This window comes from Apaloderma vittatum, unplaced genomic scaffold (assembly GCF_000703405.1).
Source record: "Apaloderma vittatum isolate BGI_N311 unplaced genomic scaffold, ASM70340v1 scaffold21870, whole genome shotgun sequence".
NCBI lineage: Eukaryota > Metazoa > Chordata > Aves > Trogoniformes > Trogonidae > Apaloderma > Apaloderma vittatum.
The window spans coordinates 28380-49436 of record NW_009694227.1 but is presented as its reverse complement, the minus strand read 5'-3'; the positions used below and the strand labels follow the sequence as shown (position 1 = coordinate 49436).

The 21057-nt window shown below is 41.5% G+C and overlaps 1 protein-coding gene across 1 annotated transcript in view; it reads right to left on the bottom strand.

Moving 5' to 3' along the window:
• ATP9A (ATPase, class II, type 9A) overlaps window positions 1-21057 on the bottom strand; it is a gene marked incomplete at its 5' end in the record, with an annotated part of 47114 nt that overhangs the window by 7369 nt on the left and 18688 nt on the right. Inside the window, 12 exons of the mRNA XM_009866987.1 lie at window positions 38-102; window positions 516-660; window positions 787-876; window positions 1144-1242; window positions 3121-3291; window positions 4138-4221; window positions 5142-5234; window positions 11106-11267; window positions 16450-16662; window positions 19439-19551; window positions 19977-20119; window positions 20844-21004. Coding sequence (XP_009865289.1) covers window positions 38-102; window positions 516-660; window positions 787-876; window positions 1144-1242; window positions 3121-3291; window positions 4138-4221; window positions 5142-5234; window positions 11106-11267; window positions 16450-16662; window positions 19439-19551; window positions 19977-20119; window positions 20844-21004 — 1539 coding nt within the window. The remainder of the gene's footprint in view (window positions 1-37; window positions 103-515; window positions 661-786; window positions 877-1143; window positions 1243-3120; window positions 3292-4137; window positions 4222-5141; window positions 5235-11105; window positions 11268-16449; window positions 16663-19438; window positions 19552-19976; window positions 20120-20843; window positions 21005-21057) is intronic.

Below are 21057 nucleotides of genomic sequence, written 5' to 3'. Positions count from 1 at the left end.
TAACCCTGAATTGCCTTTAAACACGAGGTAATCTCACCTTTCCTTCAACTCCAACACCACAGTCAGCCTCCTGAATCATGCTAACATCATTCCCTCCATCACCTGCAGGTCAGAGCATACACAAGAAACATCGGTAGTTAAGCAACAGGGGCAACTTGCAACCCTGTCAAAGGCATCTGACTGTAATATTAGAAGGTACGTTTAACCATATGTGCAAAAGCAGGATTTCAAATAGCAATCACGAATTTAAATTCTTAAGAAGCTTTTTTTTGTTTTCAATAAGACCCACAAGTTACTGATCACGTTTATCTGACCACCATACCTGACATAAAGCTCACAGATTAACAATGGCTCTTTTGGTGGACAGGTTTGAAGCAGTTTGAAGCCTTCCCGTGCAAAATTTCACCTTCTCAGTCATCCCACAAAACCCTGTTCCCTATCTCAGCATCTCCAGGTGTTATGAAAGAGTAAAGACACCATTGTACATGCTCACTCCTCCCTAACCAGCCCCTTACCTACTGCACAGGTGAGTTTCCCGGTCCTTTCCTGAAGCAATCGCACAATCTGGGCCTTCTGCGTGGGAGCGCACCTGCAGCACACGACGGCAGGGCACTGGCAAGCCAGCTCCATGAACTCATACTCGTAGTACTTCAGACACACCTAATTTACAGAGATCAGAAGCGTCACCAATGCTTGTGCTATAGAATTTTCTTCTTAAGAAAAATCCAAACTCAGTTACAGCATTTTGGAACTGTTGCTGATCAGCCCGAGGTGCTCGGAGCCTACCTCCAGCGAGTCACCAGAAATAACAAGGGCACAGTCGTGTTTCCGCCGGAAGGCATTTAGCTCCAGGTGGGCTTCTCCACGGTTACTCACCTGCGGAAAAAGATGGCAGCAGAGGAAGAGTTTGCTTCGTTGGGGTGAAAAACCAAACAAATCTCGGGGGGAACAAAAGCAATGCAGGCAGGCAGCATATCAAGTTACTCAGAGCACACAGTCATGTAAATTAAAACTCAGGGGATAAAACAGTAAAAATATTCCAAGCATACTGCTGGAAAACAGTCCTGATATCGGCACCCCTCCTGTCCCAGAATTTGGGGTTACAAGCAAGTCTTGAGAGAGGGATATGTGGGTGTTACTCACTAGTCTGAATATGTGGATGTCCTGTGTCCGTGTCACCAAATGTGCATTCTTAGCTGTACACGTGGCCGTCTCTAACTTATCTCCTGTCAGCATCCACACCTAAAATTCAAATATTTAATGTATTAAATACAAAACTTAACAACCATGTCTGCAGGACATCTAGAAGTAGCACCTGCCAGCTGAGGCATATAAAAAGACTGCTAGAATATGTATACAAATTATTCTTCTAAAAAAGCCCTATTTTCAAACATACAAGAAAATTCTCACAGATGAAAGAAAGCAAAGCTTTTAAAGAGGCTGAAATGCAAAAGAAGTTACAAATTACGTGTAACATTTTTCCCCACCTGCAATATTTCAAGATTCTGCGATAAACCCATAAATTGCAAGCTAAAGAATGTGTATGCATGTGTTAATGTGTCCCACCCCAGCCATTTCTCGTAGGCTGAAATAAGCGGGCCCTGCTGCAGAAAGATCCCTCATGGCCCTGCCTGAAATGTGGATGATGCAACTGGGGTTAGCTCACTGCTGATGTGTGCGTCTGGAACAGACTAAGTTGGTTGGGTTCTTTTTTTTTTTTTTTAATTTTTTTTTTTAAATATACACTGCTCCTTTTATTTTGTGCTGGTGAGGTGGGGCATTAGAAAGCACTGTCAGCAGCAATACCTCCTACATCTGGCAGAGAATTTCCTCAATAGTGTAAATATGTCAGAGTTTGTTTTGTTTTTTCCACTGGTGTTTTTATTCTTTCAAGACACCGCCCAAGAATATTTAACAAAACTTTGAGTTAAAAAACAAATCTCACAAAGACTCACTTATTTGTTTAATAATCTGAGGCTGGAAAGAGATTTGATCTTAACAAGATGGTCCCTCTAATGAATTCCAAGACTGCCTTCACTCTTGATTTTACTTCTTGTCTGCAATACCCTAATGAACACACCACTGCAAGGAGCACTCAGAAGTGCCACCCTGGCTGTGTGATGACACACTCCACACCCTGACACCGACTCCAGCCAAGGTGAAGAGAAAAAAAAAACGAAACCACTTTGGAACAACTGGCCAGGGCTACACCACAGGGCGAGAAAGCCACACTGCTGCAAAGAAGCTCTGTCTGATTCCACTCACCTCCCTTCTCTGCTGAAGTCACAAACACAAAGAACTTTTGGAAGCTTGTCCTGAGCCTCGAATTCCACTTCCTACCTAAAACACAGCTCTGCTTTGGATTCACAGCATGGCTCAAGATTTTTGCCCACTTTGCTACTTAAAGCAAAGAAACAAAACCAGAACATTTTACCTGCTTTTCTTGACAAATCTGAATGTTTAGTCCTTGGGTGGTGGTTTTTTTTCGTTTTAACTTTTGCAAGTCTGGGATCTGACTGGCAAGTCTTCAGAGAGAGAAACTAAGCAGGCATCACACCGGTTCCCTCAGCACTGTGCACAGCTCATGCAAGAGGTGTCTGAGTCTTGGATGTCAGCGCCCAAAAAAGGGCGAGAAAAAGTCCAGTCCCTGATTCTCTTCGCTCAGACCCCCTCTAGTGGTTACTGAAAACATGTATATTCACTGCTTCAACCCCCCACATGGGAGTTCGTACACCAAACCCATCCCAACCGCCCATGTTTCATTCAACTACCTAAAAAGAATCGATTGCCCAGAAGTCTTCTGTAGCTAGCTACTCTCCTGCCTACACACTTGGTTTCTCTGCAGAAAGAGCCAGATTATGTTACGGGAAGAAAAGCAAAAAAGGTGACATGCAGTCACATGTTTAGGTAACATTTATTATTTCCAGCACGTTCTGTTCCCGAAGTGATGTTTAAAACGTGCTGGCCAGCCTCACCACTCCTGCTCATAAAGGGCACCTGGTGAAATGTTCACCTTGATAGAGACCCCCAAACTGTCTTAATTTCCTCTCTGTAGGACAGCACCGCATACTCCAGAGGGCCCAGACGTTCCTGCTAGGAGGAACATTAGGTTAGGCAGACCTTAATGCCGGCATTTCTCAGTGTCTCCAGAGTAGGTCTGACATCTGTTTGCAGCTGATCCTCCACACCGGTGAGACACAGCAGCTCCATCTCCATTTCCAGGCTCTCGATGACTGTGGCTACCTTCAGCGAGCGGTCGTGCACACTCAGCTTTGCCTGGACATAGCGGGCCTGAGGACAGAGCAGACGCAGGCACAGTCACACAGCCAGACAGCCCTCTTGGGGAATACACAGTTAATTTGCCATGCAGGGGTGCCACCTGTAATGTCTCGCAAACATGAGGTACCAGAATAAGGTGGAAAACACTTCAGGAAGTTTTTGTGACTTTGTCCCTGTCCATTGCCAGCCGGGCAGCATTTGTGCAGCACGGTGTATGGCACATCCTTGGGCACACATATGCACAGCAGCTGCTGAAATGACACCGGCACAGAGCCTAGAAGCCATTCCCTCACACCACAGGTCAAACCATGGCTTCTACAACGGACAAATGAGGGCAAGAGAGAATCCTAAATACTTCCACTGTATCATCTTTGCATTTAATGGAACAGTTCTCCTTCATGTTTTGCCTGCTTGGAATACAGAAATCAGTGCTGCGTGTAGAGATCCATCTAACAAACCCCACGCACAAAGCCTGTGTTTCCATGCAGCCTGGCTGGGTTATATTCTGGCTGGTTGCAGTTTCCCTGGATGTCAGAATGCAACAATGAAAATTAAAAAGCCAACACATTTCAACGCACAAACACAACTTGTCTAACAAATGATAAATATTTGCAGAATTTATAACCATGAAAGATTGTAAGGCAGGAACTGTTTTGGAGGGTCCTGGCTGAGATCCAGTTCCATACATATCGCTTAAAAAGCAACTCTGATTAAAAGAACAGCAAGACATTGAAGAATGACAATTCTAGCAGAAGGAGTAGGGAGATGAGAATGGCATTATCACAAGAGGTCTGTAGGAATCATTTCAGAGATTGTTTGTTTAAAAACAAGGAAAAAAAAGAAGAAATGAAAACTTACTTCAAAGTCTTGATATTGCTCTTCTGTCAGAGACTTCTTGGCTACGACAAGAACTCTCAGGCCTTCCCGAGCCATGTTACCACACTGGAAAGAATTATCACATTGTAAACCCTAAACTGTATCTCAAGTAAGATGATTTATGCACAACATTGCAGAGACAGCAATGTAAGCTAGCAGGTTAAAAAAACTACCGTCCCATTTGAGCAGCCCCACTGAGTCTGTAACACAGAATCACAGAATGGCCTAGGCTGGAAGGGACCTTAGAGACCATTTAATCCAACCTCCCTGTCACGGGCAGGGACGCCTCTCAACTAGACCAGGCAACACACGGGGAAAGTGCATGATAAACCCAAAAGGAACAAAGAACGTCTGCAACAGTTTGTAATCTATACCAGTGATCAGAAACAAAAATGTCTTCTCCGCTATACCAGACTGGTAAAAACAACCCAAATGATCTCATTGTCTCTAAAAGGAGACAAGCCTTTGATTTGCAGATTTCACATCTTTGGCCATCAACTCTTTAAAATAAACCAAGGTATTATTATTTATTTGAACACCAGGGTTTGGGAGTGAGGAAAATCTGTAAGTAAAGCCACAGCTACGAACTCTGTGTCAACATTATTACTAACCTGGCAAGTATACTTCAATACAAAGCAGGCCAATGCAGTTTTGAAATCAGACCTTTCAGTCCAAAATAAATCCAAACACAGGATCAAGCCATGGACAAATCTGATGATCTTGTGTGGCAACCAGTTTTGAGTGAAATCCAGGACTTATTCTGCACTAAGTAGGTTGAACTCGCTACCTGATTCCCTTGCTACTGCGTATATATTTGGCTGAAGACTAATCCAGTGAATTGCCAATATTGCCGACATTTTGTCTCACAGATATTTTAGCAGTTATGTCCACTCTGCCACATGGACAAGCTTTGTCACACATTGCCCTGGAAGAAGAAAAGCATTTGTAGGAGAAACCCTCTGCACATGGGAGAGACAGCCCTGTACCTCCTCTTCCAGCCAGTCATTGTACTGCACAATCCCAGCCATCACCACATCAGCCCCCTTCATGTAGAAGGTGATCTCTCCTGTTGATTCATCCTGCAGAGAAGAAACAGAAAGTCTAAGCTGGGCCAACATCAGCATATCTGGAGTGGCCTTAGCAAGCTAAGTGCTAAGATTTCTGCACATTGGTCACAAAAATGTCTGCGTTGGGTCAGGCTGAGAGTCCATCTGGATCAGCATCTTGTCTTAGGATCTTGTCTCAGGAGATGGCTATTCAGTTGTAACTTGGTTACTCATAGGAGGAATTAATGCTTTAGACAAGGACGATCAGCTTTTTAATCTGCAACATGTGATTTCCATGCAGACATCTCTCAATCCTCACTGCATGTGTCTTCTAAATAACTTCTATCCCTCACCCCAAGAATTTATTTCATACTTACCTGAAACAGTAAAACAGATGCATGAAGCTTAACAGAGTAAAAATAACTCTAATTTACCCCTCTACATTATATGGCATAAGCATAATTAAAGTTTATGCTTGCTACAAAAGGGTTAGATCACTGCCTGCCTTATCTGATCTAAGTCATTTGTAGGCTGCAAGCAAAGCATATTTATATTACCACAAATTAAAATATCCCTTCTAACCAGGCAGATACCTAAGGAGGTCCCAGCTATTAGTATTACAAGCTAATGGAAACCCTGGCAATTTCCTCAAAGGAGACAAAACAATGAGTAAAGAACAAACTGCTCTGTAAACCAAGATAGCCACCAGGGATAGGAAGAAAATAAACTTAACATGCAAAACCAAAAAGCCTGGCAAGATCTGGAAATAGACAGCTATGAACAAAAGGGGGAAAAGTACTTTAGGAAAAAAAGAAATGAAGAAAAACCGCAGTTGACACTTTTTCATTCTCACCCTATTAAACACACGTGTCAGTCTGTCCTGCCATTACAGAAACTAGTCATGAAGATTCTCACACATGAAGAGAGTTTGCATCAGTAGTTAAAAGCCTAACGTCCTGTGGCACTGGTAAAACAGAGTTTATATTCACAGCAAAAAAAAAAAAAAAAAAAAGAGGAAAAAAAAAGGAACACCTGATGTGGATACTAAAAACACAAAGAAGAGAAGTAAGTATCGTTGCTACGGAAATTAAGAAGTAGCCAAGGATAACAAAGCTCCTTTACTGAGCTTTTGCCAAGCTCCTAGAAATATTCACAGGGAGGATTCTTATAATTAAGCTTAAGTATAGTTTTCAATGTCCTGAAACGTCCAGTCTTCACATACTGATCCCCACACATCCTACATCCCCAAAGCAAAACACATGTCACCCTACCAAAACAACTAGAATCTGCTTAAATAAAACACAACACTTCTGGCAGTAGCCAAAGGTAAAGGTTTATCTACTAAATTACTTGATTAAAAAGTGTCTAACAACAGCTCTGTAGGAAACCGAATAAAGACTCCACTTCCCGTGCTGCAGAACTGGCTTAAGATAGTTTAGATTTTTTGTCCAATATAAATACGGTATCAGCTATCTCCTTGCATTAGTCATTTCCTCTCACCAAGTTCAATAGGAGGTTAGTGCGTTCTCATATTCTGGTAAGATCACACTATAAATCTACACAGAGATTTGCCAGTTATATTGTTTTGGAGAGGCATCTTTTTCCACCGTGGTCTGACTCTGGCCATGGTTCAAAGGCTTCTTTCAATTCCAGATATGACAATAGCACTATCTCTGCTTTACAACAAAGATCATTCCACATGGGTAAGGGGAAAAAAATGCAAAGAAAAAGAAGAATGGAAAATATTGTGGTCAAACAAACAGGCCTTCTTTCAAGAAGAAGATAAGTCAGTAAACAGTACGGTGAAAGGTGGCTGCTTTGGTAGAACAAGACTTCTTAGAACTGAAATAATCAGCTACAGAAATGAGAGTTGATTGCAAGTAAACAAGCAGTTATTGCAAAAATATCCCAAATGAGGCAACATATGCTATTTGTTTTCAATATTAACTACTTCTTTATTTACTAGAAGTTATGTGTTGAAGGAGATCTTTTTACAGGAGCCAGAGCGGACAGGACCAGCAGGGGAGACGGGCATCTTTGCCAAGGATTCAGTGACAGCCTTACTGGGCTGGACACATGAACCACTTGCTGAAACTCTGTACCCAGAGCGTACAGAAAAAAGCCCTGCAAGACAAGTGCAAAGGCTTCCACTAGTAAAATATATTGCAGTTTGAAAGAATAGGCAACATCTGTATAGCTGAGCAGAAAATACTACCATTTGAGTTCTGCTCACTACAACCCGGAGTGTATTTCATTCTGCAGTTTTTCCCTCCCTCCCCTCCCTGGCTGCTCACTGTGTCTGTTGTCTTACTTCACAGTACTTTCTCTCTCCTTCTTTCTTTCTTTTTTTTTTTTTTTTTTAAACTAATATCACGGTTTTAGAGGATATACTGAAGAGATAAATACCTTGCAAGCTGTGGATCAAAACCAAATGGAGTGCCTACACATGTGTGTTTAATAACAGAAAATTTTACTTGACAACTATCTACTTATAAACTCTTATTTTTTTCTTATTTCTTTATTTTTAAATGAAAATTAAAACTCTGCTTGAAGATATTATTTTGGACTGTACAGGAATGTGGCAAAGTAATACCCAGGCAGCCAGCATCTGCTACTCAAACCCTACTTCTGCACAGGGAACTGATTTTAGTGGCTTAGCAGCAGCTTAATGGCTACAAAATAAAGACAATCAATTAAGAAGCACAACAGAGAGGGGCCTATTAACAGTATTTACACTCATGATCCCAGCCTAATGTTGCCCTCACTGACCACAAGTGGGAGTTTTTCCGGTTTTGGCAGCTGTAATATTCTAAATACAGAAGGGCAAAGAAGAAAATTCCTCTTCCTAATGGGGAGAATGTCGACAATTTAAAAGGAATAAGCTCCAAAAAAAGAAGAAAAAGGGAAAAAAAACCCCAACTAAGCTTTTTTTCCACTTCTCTGCTGAGCATACGAACACAATTTAATGAAGCATACCCTAGCTTCAATAGCTAGCCCTCTTCTTTTACCTTTAATATCCTGGTACCAATTATCTGTCTGTACTCTCAGTAAAAAATAACAAGGGTGTTTTAATTGTCTTCGAACAGCACCTCATCAACAGTTTGCACTTACAGTAAGCAATGGGGAGGGAGGTTGTTCAGTTCTCCCTCTTTTACTGCTAATATTTTTATTCTAGGTCTTGAAAAGGTTGATTGAAGTCTCCACACAATTTTCACTATAAAAATAATCAATCTGATGAATTTACACTTGCTGTATTCAAATGCATATGCACTATACTTGTTGCAGCTCTCCCTGACAGCAAGAGACAGTTTGGTGGGAATGCTGATTGCTGTGTACAGGCCAATCACTCAGAATTCTGTATTTACGGATTTAACCCACTGATTACTCTGCACAGGCTCAGCCCATCAGCCCAGTTCAACTAATATTCCTCCCCTTGGGCATGTTTTAATATTCCAAAGCCTGGAATAAATTGAAGTACAAATTCTTCCCCTCTATGATTAGACTGTGGTGTGTGATCCAGAACTTAAAAGCAGTTTGTTGAGCAGCAGATGAACCAGGTCCAAAATATTCAGGTAGGATAACATAAATACAGCCATTTGCATAAACATTAATGATTTTCAATCTGCATTAAACACAGTTCGTCCTTCATGGGTTTGTGAAAATAATTATCTGCACATTTTACAGTTTCATCTTTATCACTAAATGTCTTGGTAACAGGAATACTGAATTTCTCAATAATATTTGTTGTTGTTAAATATAACCACTACATCACTCTTTACACTCATTGCATTTTACATCATCCCCTCACAGTGCCATTTCTGACAGGGCCTGTGCTCTTCCAGGGGTCCAGAGTAGTTGACATTTGTGAAGGTACCAAACATCAGCCAATAAAACAGAACAAACTAATCTGATATCAAACACAAGAAAAACCAAGCAAGCAAAAAAAAAAACACAAAACAACCCCACACCACTGATTTTACCTATTCTCCCCACCCTAAACTACAAAGCTGCAGATCCCATGAAATGATACAACAAACCATACCTTGGCCTGGATTATAGGTTTCACATTCATGTTTTAGATTCCTGGTACCAATTATTTGTCTGTACTCTCAGTAAAAAAATAACACCCGTGTTTTAATTATCTCCAAAAGAAATATTCAGACTGCTTCACCTTGTTTGCTTTTACAGGCAAATGGAAGCGACTCTATCATGGCTGGGCTGGGTTACCTTACTAACATTGATTCTCCAGCATTATCTTGAAAATTAATGATGTAGTGGTGACAAAGGACCTCAACTGCTTTTAACACACATTTTCTTCTTCTTAATTTTTTTTTGGGAGTGTTTTTGTATTTGTATATAAATCCCACAAAGCTACGCACACAATTTCAGCTGGGCACGTATTCAATGTGCACAGTGCCTGCTGCTGACGATAAAGGTACTTGTACAAATGCACCCTTTTACCTTAACTCAGCTATTTTCAAACCCTGCTCATGACACCATGTTCTCAACATGGCTGCAGGCTCTGTAAAACACCTCAAAAGCAAAACAAAAAAATCTCCACAGTTGTCTTCACCCTCACAAGTCCTTCCTACTGTGCGCTGTACTTCCACAGGTTCTGAGAGGACTCTCACCACCTGGCAGAAAACTGGGGAGCACTTCCAAAAACACACTAAAAATATCCTAAAGTTATTTGTTACGGCATCTGTATAGGATCCCCTCCCGCCCTCCTGCCTGCTGCCATCTCCATCACCTGCTGTTGTACCACCACAACTGCTTTGGAGATGCAGCGTAAGTTGGACTCATGAATCTGCTCAGGTTCCTGCTCCTGGCTGACCTCCCCAGTCCCCTGCATAACCGCCCCAGCTCTGCCTGCACAACCCAGCACGGACATGTCAGGAAGGGCAGGAGCTTGTGGACAGACAAAAAGACAACCCCAGGGACACAGAGAGAGGCTTCAAAGTCAGCTTAAGCTTCCCTGAAGATGCTGCTGGTGCTTGTCTCCTGGAGAGAGCAGTCCTGCCCCCACCAAGCTCCTCTTCCTCCTCACTGTGTCAGCCACTGTAGGACAGGACACCGAGTTTGGGCCCCAGGGGAAAGGGTAACTGTTACTATTTCTTTTGCTGGCTTCGAGATTTCCTGAAACAACAGCCCTACCTAAGAGATAACTTGGCATCTCTGCTGATTATCAAAGCTGCTGGACCTTGGTTCAGCACATACAGCCAAAATACTCAGATTTTAGCTCTCCTATGTCTCACCAGTACCTCCTGTGTCTCTTTCCACCTCGTACACTTGTACCAAAGATCCCCTCCTGATGTTTTGCAGCACCTCCAGGGCCCATGGTTTCACAGTCAGAAAGAAATGCTCGAGCTCCCTCTTCCTCCCCAGCGCCATCCCAGATGCCTTGTTGCACCACCCAGGAGCTACTTCATCAGTTGGTGGCAGTGCTGGCTGACAGTCTGGCTGGACACTTGTCCCCAACATGACATGGGCCCTGACGATGTATGCACAAAGCTATGGAGAGAGGTGCACAGCAGAAGCCCACCTCAGAATACACAACAAATTAAAAGTGTGAGTGAGAAGGAGCAGCTTTAACTGCTCCTCCAAGTGCACAAAGTTTGGGCTCCTTTTTATTTTGAGCAAGGGACCAAAGATCAATAAACTAAAGATGTCCCAGGGCACCACAGCACTTACCACCAAATACAGCCAAGGAAAAGGATGTATCGCTAAACACACCCAGCATCGAGGTGCTACCAGCTCAAAGCGGAGAACCAGCTTCTTGAGGTAGAAGAGACTGCAAAACTCAGCCAGGAACAACAGCACAGCTGAGAGCAAACTTTTTCTATGTCTCACGTCGCGCCAGCAGGAGGTTCACAAAGGTGTCGGAGCTCACCCGAAGCCACTTACCCGGACGATGATGCCCATGCGCTTGCTCTCGTAAGTGAAGGGGAAGATCTGGAGGATGGTGAAGTTCAGGATGTGGCCACCCGGTGTCCTCAGCTGCACGGAGGACTGGTCTCTGCCGACCAGCGTTAAGCCCACGCTCTCCGTCCACTGTACCAGGGCCACCTGAGAGAAGAAAGGCGGGTTCGGGCGGCCGGCTCACGCCACACTTGCCCTGGGGAGCACCAGAGGGGAAGGGATGGCGGGTGGGGGCTGCAAAGAGGTTCGTTAGTCGTTAGCGGTGTGATAGAATGGATCCCTTCATATATGCAGGTGCTCCTGTATGGCTCTTTCTAGCAGGCTTTTCCTGAAGTTAGAGTACTAACAGTATTTTGGGGGTTTGGGCAGCCCAGCTCCTGCCTGATTCAGCTGCCAGGCTGCCCTAGACTCTCAGCGGGAGGTGGTTGGCTCCAGACTTCAACGTCCACATCCTGAAGGACAACCCTTCAGCAAGGGCAGGCACAGGTCCCCTCTGCCCAGGTCCCAGGAGCCCAAACCTTCAGTTGGGCACATCAGGTAAATCTTTTACAAACACCTGCTTTTTGAACGTGCTGTTTCCCAGCTTCCTGTTTATGAAATCAAGAATTCAAAATGATGTATTCACCCTGGATTTACAGTATCAAAGATAGAAACACTAATGCAAAGCACATTAAAAATTCATATAAAAAAAAATGAGTGCTCTGTTGTACTCTATCTGTTTGGTAGTAACAGTTCAACAACAACTTTCAATCTCTGTACTGATCAGCAAGTCAACAGAAGGGTCGGTCACAGCAGCTTCTTAGCAGAGAATCTCTTCTCCCCAAACATCAGAAAAAACCCCAACAAAATAAAAACCCCAAACCAACCACACAGATTTTTCACGGCATACACTCATTTAATGGAACTTTGATTGCAGTTTCTAGTATTTAAGGACCTACAACACTGAATTCTTGACAAGCTTTCAGTCAATTACAACCATAGTCATGACAGAAAACCAAAGTCTTTGTTTTACTTCCTTGACAATTCCCCCAGCATCCCAACCTCAGTTGACATATCCATCTAAAATTGAGCCCACTGAGATACGGGGGTTTAACTCCAGAAGCTGTCTTGGCAGTAATGGATGGGAGCAGCAGCTGACATGAGCCCATATATCACTGGCCTCCAGAAAGCATCAAGGGATACTTTCTCCAAACATACATGAAATGCTAGAAGTATTTTGCAGTGACATTTTCAAAAGCATGAGAGAGCTGGGCATATGGTTGCTGCTAACTTGAAGGTCAATTATGCCTTCGCTTTTCAGGTTCTGCCTTTACTGCCTCAAGAGACCAGATACCTCAGACAAAAACAGAATTTATTCTGGGAAATCCCATACACAAGATATGGATGAAAATGGAACCTATAAATACTTGCATTGAGTTGAGATTTTACTAAGTGAATTGATACAATTTGGTCTAATTGGAGAATCTTTTGTGAACTCAGGTCCCTCTCATTCACAATTAGTATTAAAATACAACCTAAAAAACTTTTTCTTTTTTAAAGTACTCTCAAATCACCAGAGAAAAATTTAGTTGAGTAGGCTTTGCCTTGAAAGACCTTTAAATCAATTTGAAGCAATATTTGATTTAATATTATCAAGTTTTTTTCAGGCTTATTCACAAAGATTACAATAAATCAAAGGCTCTTTCAAGCTTGTCTTTTTCAAAAGTTTCTTCAAGCCATCCTTGGTGCACTAAAGTGTGCAGTTAGATAATCCTCCTAAGAGCCTCTCAGAGCAGAGATGAAGCTTGGGTTTCAAATACTCTGTTTAATAAATAATCATCAAGAATTTTTCATAGCATGATGTTATGTGATGTTCAGTGTGTGCAGGACTATCTGTTGATTTGCCCATGTTGGTAAGCTGCAAACGTCTGGAGACGCAAATCTCAGCTCCCAATTCAGCCTGTTCAAGCAACTCCTTTGCTACTTCCTTCCACAGGCATCTCCCTCCCTCTCTGTCAGCATCTCATTTAAATCCTATGTCAGGAAACAGTCAAACATCCCAAAAGAAAAGCCCTGCACAGAGGAACAAATGGAAGTGCAGTATGTCAGAGGTGCTACCTCATCCATGTGACATGCTTCAAACCGTGCTGTACTGTGATGCCAGTCATTTCAGATGGCCCGAACCACCAAAAGGTACATGAATGGAAAGGGAAGAATAAAGAAAGAAATCGGCAAACTGCATTCAGCACTCAAGGGGAAATGGGACTGACCCCTTTGAACATGCCACTTCCCAGCCGCTGTAGTACTTAAGAAGTAATTACTTAGAGGAAAAGTGATTTAATTTTGAAGTGTTCCTATCAGCTGTCCTAAAATCATTGCAATTACTGTCCCCATTCAACAGGCAACACAAAGGGCCCAGCCTCTGGGAAGTGCCACAGCACTGGACAACACTGATGGCAACAAAAGTGCTGGTGGTTCTTTTGGGAAGGTCTGGATATCACAGGACAAGAAGCATGTCCTCAGCCTTGTACAGGACAGAAGAGGTTTACCCTGGGCCATGCAAACACATAAGTAGAGTTGCTCTCAGTCACAGTGAAAGATGAGGAACATTTAGGATGCAAAAATATGTTTACAGCTTAAACCAAGGAGATTTAAAAGCAAGCTTAAACACCTTCCCGAGATCCTATGTCCACTGATGAGAGGAGATCAGTAACATCCCCGACCACACTCCAGGACTTTGCAGCTCCATCCAAGCCAAGCCAGATACAGATCTGAGCATTACAAAGCAGAGCAGCTACAGCAGCAGCTCAGCACACTATCCCCCAAACTTTGCTCTTTCTGACAATTGAATTACCCAAGCCACCACTGAAGTGGATATCGACTAATAAATTTCATTCTGAAGAGACAAATTGATCCTTCTGTGCCATGAGTTGCTCCACAAATGTCCCATTTAGGGTTGCCTAGGCAGACAGACAACAGGCAGAAACCAATTGATTGGTGCACCCTTTCATGTCCTGGCAGCTGCAGCGGGTTGTCAGGGTTAAAGACTGTTTGCCCAGGAATCCCAGGCACTCTTATCTCTGATCAGATTATATCTATTTCATTTCCCCTGTTAGTTACTGTATGGCTACAACTGACAACAGGCTTGCAGAGCCCCAAGGCTGTAACCGATATCTGAATAAAGATACTTCAAGACTTCTAAATGGCAGTGTGCACAGGAAACAAATTTAGGAAATCCTGCTTTCTGTTACAGGAAATGAATCCTATGCCAACTGGTAGAAATTACCCTTGCTGTTAAAGTAAAGAGAATACAACTTTTTGTACTCATTTCATAAACTGACCTTCCCTGCCATGGCAATATTTTATTGATATAGGATTTCAAAGGCTGGCTTTAACAGGAGTCCAAAGCCATTCCCCTATAGGGAATGTTATTTAACAGCATCGCTCTTTTCTCAAGGACTCTACTTGTGCTGATCCTGTGTTTTGTACCATCTAGTGTGACATACTCAGAGCATGTCTAAACAATATTTGTATATCTAGACCTACAGACAAGATTTCCTCAGTGCAGGAAAACATATGTGATTTCTGAACCCACTCTCTAATTGAGACACCATAAGAAAGAAAAAAAGAATTTAAACAATAATTTTTGAAGGATTAGTTATCATGCTATACTAAAATAAACAAACAACAATGCCTTGGGTATTTGAGACAAATTGCTGCATAAATATTTTAAAGACAGAACAGTATAAAGCAAAAAGGGAAAATAAAAGTCACTGACTTTATATCACCGAATACATGTAAATAAACAGCAGATCTGTGCAAAAATAGCCAGTAAATGCATTAGGTAAAAAAAACCAAAACAAAACCAAAAAACAACCAACCAAACAAAAAAAACCCTTAAATGTAGATCTCAAAAATTACCATCTGGAAATCATTCAGAACTTGTTTCAATCTAAAGGCAGTTACTTTCTGTAAGCTGTCTTTACAGGGGAGGACAGCAACACAAAAAAAAAGCAGGTAAAAAAAAAAGCAGGTAAGCAAAACACACCAGGGAGAGGACACACACACACACTGCTCACAAGCTCCAAAGCCAGGGAGAAGTAAGTGCTTGTTGTCTCTCTAAGCACATCGATGGAGGAGGGGAAAGGGGAAAAAAAAAAAAAAAAAAAAAAGATGCAGCTTTTGTACAGTACAGAAGAAAAAACACATTACATGAAAAGAGTGAATTGCCTACTTTGGAAGAAAAACACTCAAAATTCTCACGTAGCTAGGCTTCTAACAAATAAATTTATTTCTATGCAAACAATTTCTCACCTCTAACAATGAGGAAAGCTAACTTCCCCTCTGATGTCAAAGGTGAAAGGGTTATTATTAGAGGCATTTGGGGCAAAAAATGGAAGAACCCTTTGAACGTAGTCAAATGGGTGGTATGATCACATACTGTCATTAGAATTCTTATAGGAAGTTTCAAACTTAAGTCTCTGTACAATTACACTTGCTCTGTGCCATTGAAAAAGTAATAGAAAACAAATTCTTCTACCTTGGTTTCATTAAAGAAAGTGTATGCATGAAGCATAACCTATACATGGAACCATATTTTATTCCTCCTGTCTTCATCACAGCAAGAAACAAGACTCTAGACTGTCCAAATTTTGCAGAAGGTGGTAAAGGGCACAAAGAGTCTCCAGTGAGTCTCTGGAGAGCTGTAAAGTTTCTCTCCACTGCACCACCTTGTATAGCCTTGGCTGGACTGGGTGCCAGCAGAGAACTGGCAGGGCACAGCTTTGCTCTGAGACAAACTCCTGTGCGCTTCGCTCACTCTGCAGAATTTACTCAGGCTCCAGCACTGTCCCGTCCGCATGGGAAGGGACGTGTCCTGCAGTTAGCAGTCCTAGCCAGAGTGATTTACAACTTTTCACTTGGCCTGGAAGTTCGAAAACCTTACAGATCAGGGAGAAGCTGACTTGCAGGAAGCCCCCCTCCCACAAGTCATTCGTCCTCCCCAAACAAGACAAGATTATCTATAATTTACCAAATGTGGTCAAAAGGACTCACGGCATTCAACTGCACAATAGAGCCTGGACAAAAGGTACAGAAACATGAGCAAAAACTCTACAATGCAGATACGAGTGACCATGTAGCTCTATAGCTTCAGGCAGAGAGGCAGATTTAGCTGAAGTCTATCAGCTGAGAGGGCACTTATGGTCTATTCATGGATTATCAGTGCAATAAATGCATTAAAATATTATTCCCTTCACTAGACTGGAGTACTTTCAACCATTAATTTTCTTTTCCTCCATCAACAAGCAAGGTCACATTTATATTTTTATACACCCAAATGGATACTGACCTCATCAGGACTGGACGCCTGGTACACTCTGCAGGAGTCCTCATAGTGTCTCTCAGCTTCAGCCTGGTCTGTCACCCCATTGGACTCATACACAGGTGTCACGTTGTGGCACAGAGCGATGGCCTTCACTGCCTCGTGCACTCGGCTGCTCATGGTTTTACGCACCTTGGTGGCTAAGGTAAGGCCCTTCACAGCAGGCGGGTCCTGAGATTGCTTATAAAAAAGGAAAACAGAATAAAGTCTCACTTGAGGAAAAAAAAAAGTTTTAAATTAGGTTTTTACTTCTGTGAGTACCATGTATGCAGTAACTGCATAGACTCTTAAGTCTGCAGGAATTAGATGCACACTTTGTACACTTTAACTCAAATCATCACTGGGAACACATGCCGGTGTAATGCAACTTATTTATCATTGTTATCAGTGGAGTAAAGTGTCCCAAAAGATTTACCTAAGGTTTTGGAACCATACATTGAGAAAAAAACTTTTGTTGCATATTAATGTCACAGGACTCAGTGAAACCACTTTTTGCTCCTCAGAAGACCAGGAGGCTCCGAAAATTTAAAGTCAGTTGGGTTTCATGTGCAAGAGAATGTAATTGTTGAAAGAGAAAACAGATGACTTGTACGGACCTAGAAAATCTTAATTACATTCATTCAATTTTTAATACTATTTTTAGTATCAGAATAGGAGTCTTCAGATAATTGTACAATTACTAAATTATCCTGGTTGAAGAAGGGATACACAGTGATCTAGTTTCCTGCTCTGTTAACCTTTAGTGTCAAGAGGACAAAAGTTTCACTTCCAGGTCAAAGGCCACAACATGGTAAAAATAAGAGCAAAGAATAAGAACTACAGTTCAGAATGAATCATTGCCAGCAAATGCTTCTCATTATAAGGAATCTCACTTGGTAATTATAAATGTTTTATGAGACATATCCTTCACCAGTGTAATTCCACATGCTATTTTCCATACTCTAGCAATTAGGACATGCAAGACTTTCAAATTTAATATTGTTGCTCATCAGCACTGCTGCTACAGGCTTTAACCAAATCAAACAACAGCAAACCCTCAACTGAAGTGCATTCAGATTGACATAAAGCACTAGTCACATACTGGACTAGTCAGTCACCCAAACATTCTTGACAAATATTGAACACTTTGCCAAATAATTAACCAGTAGTCAAGTTTTCTCTGGAGAGTTGAGTACAAGATGAGGGCAAATAGATCAGAAGTCTGGGATTTTGTTTGTGGAGTTTTTTGTGATTTTCTGTGGTTGTTTTTTTTAAGTATGGTTCAGTCATTTAAGGGTCTCAACACCAAGAGAAGAACCAGATGCTAAGAAGGCTATGAAAGCAGTAAGAGAGAGAGACTGCAAGAAGAGTTACAAGTTACCTGAAACACATGCCAGTGAAAAAGATAATTACTCAAAATACCATGTATTTATCAACTATCATATGCTTAGTTAAAAGCACATTGTACTCTGACTGTTTGCCCTGGGAGCAGCTATGCTACCAAAGAGATCAGTGAGGTCAAGGAAACCTACTGTGAGCCTTTACTACCATGAAAAAAATCCAAAAGTAAAAATCCCATCTACAGTACATGGTGCCTTTTTCCAGGCAAGAATGTTTCATCATGTTTCACTTTGTGGAGGGTATAGAAAGTGTACTTCTAAAATCTCCAGAGCAAAGCAAAAACAACGTGATGTGAAAAACCCAGTTCACTGCATTGGGTGTGTGTGCTCAAGAAAAGCACAGGCACTTTGAGAATTACTTTAGCGGTTTCTGCAGGAATGAAGCAATTCCACAACTGTTGAGAACTGAAAATGCTTGACATACGACATAGGAGTAGTAACCCATCACTAATGTCTGCAGATTGCACCTCTGGAATCACATTTTACAAAAGAAAAGTCCAATTGTCAGTAAGTCACAGAAAAGTTACTTCTAACTGCAGCTGAGAGAATGGTTATTACAGAAGATGAAAACTATTACTTCCATGATTACATAATTAGTGTCAGTTCTTAAATCTTTTATAAGTACCACTCGGAGGGATGGCTGGAACACTAGCCACTGACAGCTGATTTTTCTTCTAAAGGTAGTAATATTCTCAAGTAAAATCTCCTCCCTTGTTTTACGAAGCAAGTGTGTGTATCTATATGAAGCTTCAATTCACAGCCATCTTGTCTGCTGTGACATGCTAAGGAATACAGTGCGTTGACCCAGACAAGTCACGTGGCATTACCTGGTCATCATACAAAACTGAAATAAAAGTCTAAGAATAGAGATGAAGGCTTTTTAGATGCTGGTTCTTCCCATGATACTGAAAGAGAAATGCAAGCCAGACACTTCCCAAACCAGGCTTTTCCTGTTCTATATTTTACTTGTTGACTTTGCTTCCTTCTTTAGGCGTAGATAATTCCCCAAGCAGACGTTAATTATGCATCATATAAGACCATTGGTGCATTAGTGAAAGAATCCCACTTTTACCATTTTCTTTTTTAACCATCAGACCCAAGGCAGTCATACTGATGCACTGTTCTCTGTTACTGCTTACTGAATACTGACAGTCCCTCTTCCTTTATTATTGCCCCTGTACACGGCATTTCAAACAGCAACTCAATGTGCTAAACATTAACCAGTACCTATTTTTCAACAAAGCAAATGCTGTGGTTTCTCTGAGTGGTGAATATCTAAATAAAAACATGTTACTTCACAGTCAGACCACTGTAATAAGGAAGGCACAGAGTCATTTACTCTTGCAGATCCATGCATGTGGTGTGGCAGATAAAGACTCATAGATGTGAAACAATCTATGAACAAAATAAGCAATCATCATAATATTTTTGTATTGAGCATACAATGACCTTCAGACTTTTCCAAAAATTAATACTTAATAATAAGCAGATCCTTGCCATACTAATTCACCATTAGCCCAGTGACCTGGAAAACCATTTTGTGAACAAGGAGTTGAAGCAACGCAATGTAATTCTACCTGTGTGTATATGCTGAATATGTGGCTCTGCACTTCATCCATGGAGTCCAGGCCATAAGCTACGGTCCCCAGGTGAAGTCTCTTGAAGACCATCTCGTTCTGTGTAAGAGTTCCTGTAACAGAAACAGCACCAGACACGGAGTGGGAACACGTAAGGACAGTGTAAGGACAGCAGCAGACAGATGGATGGTACATTTCTGCCTACGTGTGTAAGCTATCTTCATCTGGCTTTGAAAACTACACAGTTGCTTTTAATTTTATTTTTACCTTCAGTTTTTGGTTTAATAGCACACTTGAAGTGTTCTTTGAAGTAGCATAATATTCCTGCTCTATCTTACAGTGTGTTCAGAACAAAAAAAAGAAATGTAATTTATTTTTTTCCAAAACCTGATTAAATCATATTGTCAAAGTGACAGGAAATGCATATTTCTTCTAGTCCACAGAAATCTTACATTATGCTCTCTGGCTGGCCAAAAACTGTAATAAAATCCAAACAACAATGTACTACGACTCCAAACTGCATTTTCTACATAGATACCTGTTTTGTCTGTAAGCAAATAGGATATCCTCCCCAGCTGCTCTGGAATAGTGCTGGACCGAACCACAGTTCCAGGGATTTTGGAATCTCTGCGGATCACCCAGCTGTAGACAATTTTCCCCATGTCCAGATTTACACGTAAACTACGCAGAAGGAAGGGGGGAAAATAAAATTATCACAAGTTAAACTTCAGCAAAAATCACTGTGAACTGCCACAGTGCAATGAAGGGACAAGTCTTCCACGATGAATCTGAGCTGCCAAAGAGGGTGTTTCAGGAGAAGTATATTCAAAGTCACTGGCTGGGTGGCAGATGGGGAGGAGGACTGTGCGCTGCTGCAGTGGTACTGTATTTCAAAGATAGATGATAAAATTACGTTGAGAACAGATATAACTTGAGGAGAAGATGGACACAGACAAGTAAGGACAGTGTAACTGATACACAGACAGCAGATTAAAATAGAACTGAAATGAAACCCAGACCTACACCATAAGTAACAATCTACTTATTAAGGTAGTATAACTAAAGTTTCAGTCCCCTCTAAAAGGCAATTTAATCCCATTAAACTACATGCTGTATAAATAACTCTCCTTTTTCATCTTTCGCTCAGCTCTTAACAAAGTAATGAAGAACCCAAACACTGAGAGAAGAAGCCTTAAACGACTAGTCCACAACCTGAGTTAGTCAGTGAATGGGTGAACATGTTGAACAAATTCAGCAGAAACAATGCCATTTTTATGTTTGAACAATAATTTGATTTCTATCTCAAGATTTGCTTAGTTGTCACATGAGGAATAGGTAAGAGTTTACACGCCGGAGGACACAAAGCAAGCAGTATTTTTCTGGGAAGAATTAGCAATCGCCTTACCTAATTGGAATGATGTTTGAAAAGAGAAGGAGAAATCTTATGATCTGAAGATACCAACGACCAGCAAAGTGCTGAAGAGCCACCATGACAAGCGAGACCACCACAAGAGCTCCAAATAGGATCTTGGTAAGACAGTTCACTTCCAAATCAAAAAGACCAATCTAAAGAAGTAAGAGAGAGCTATTTCAAGCACAAAAGTGACGATGTTAGCTCA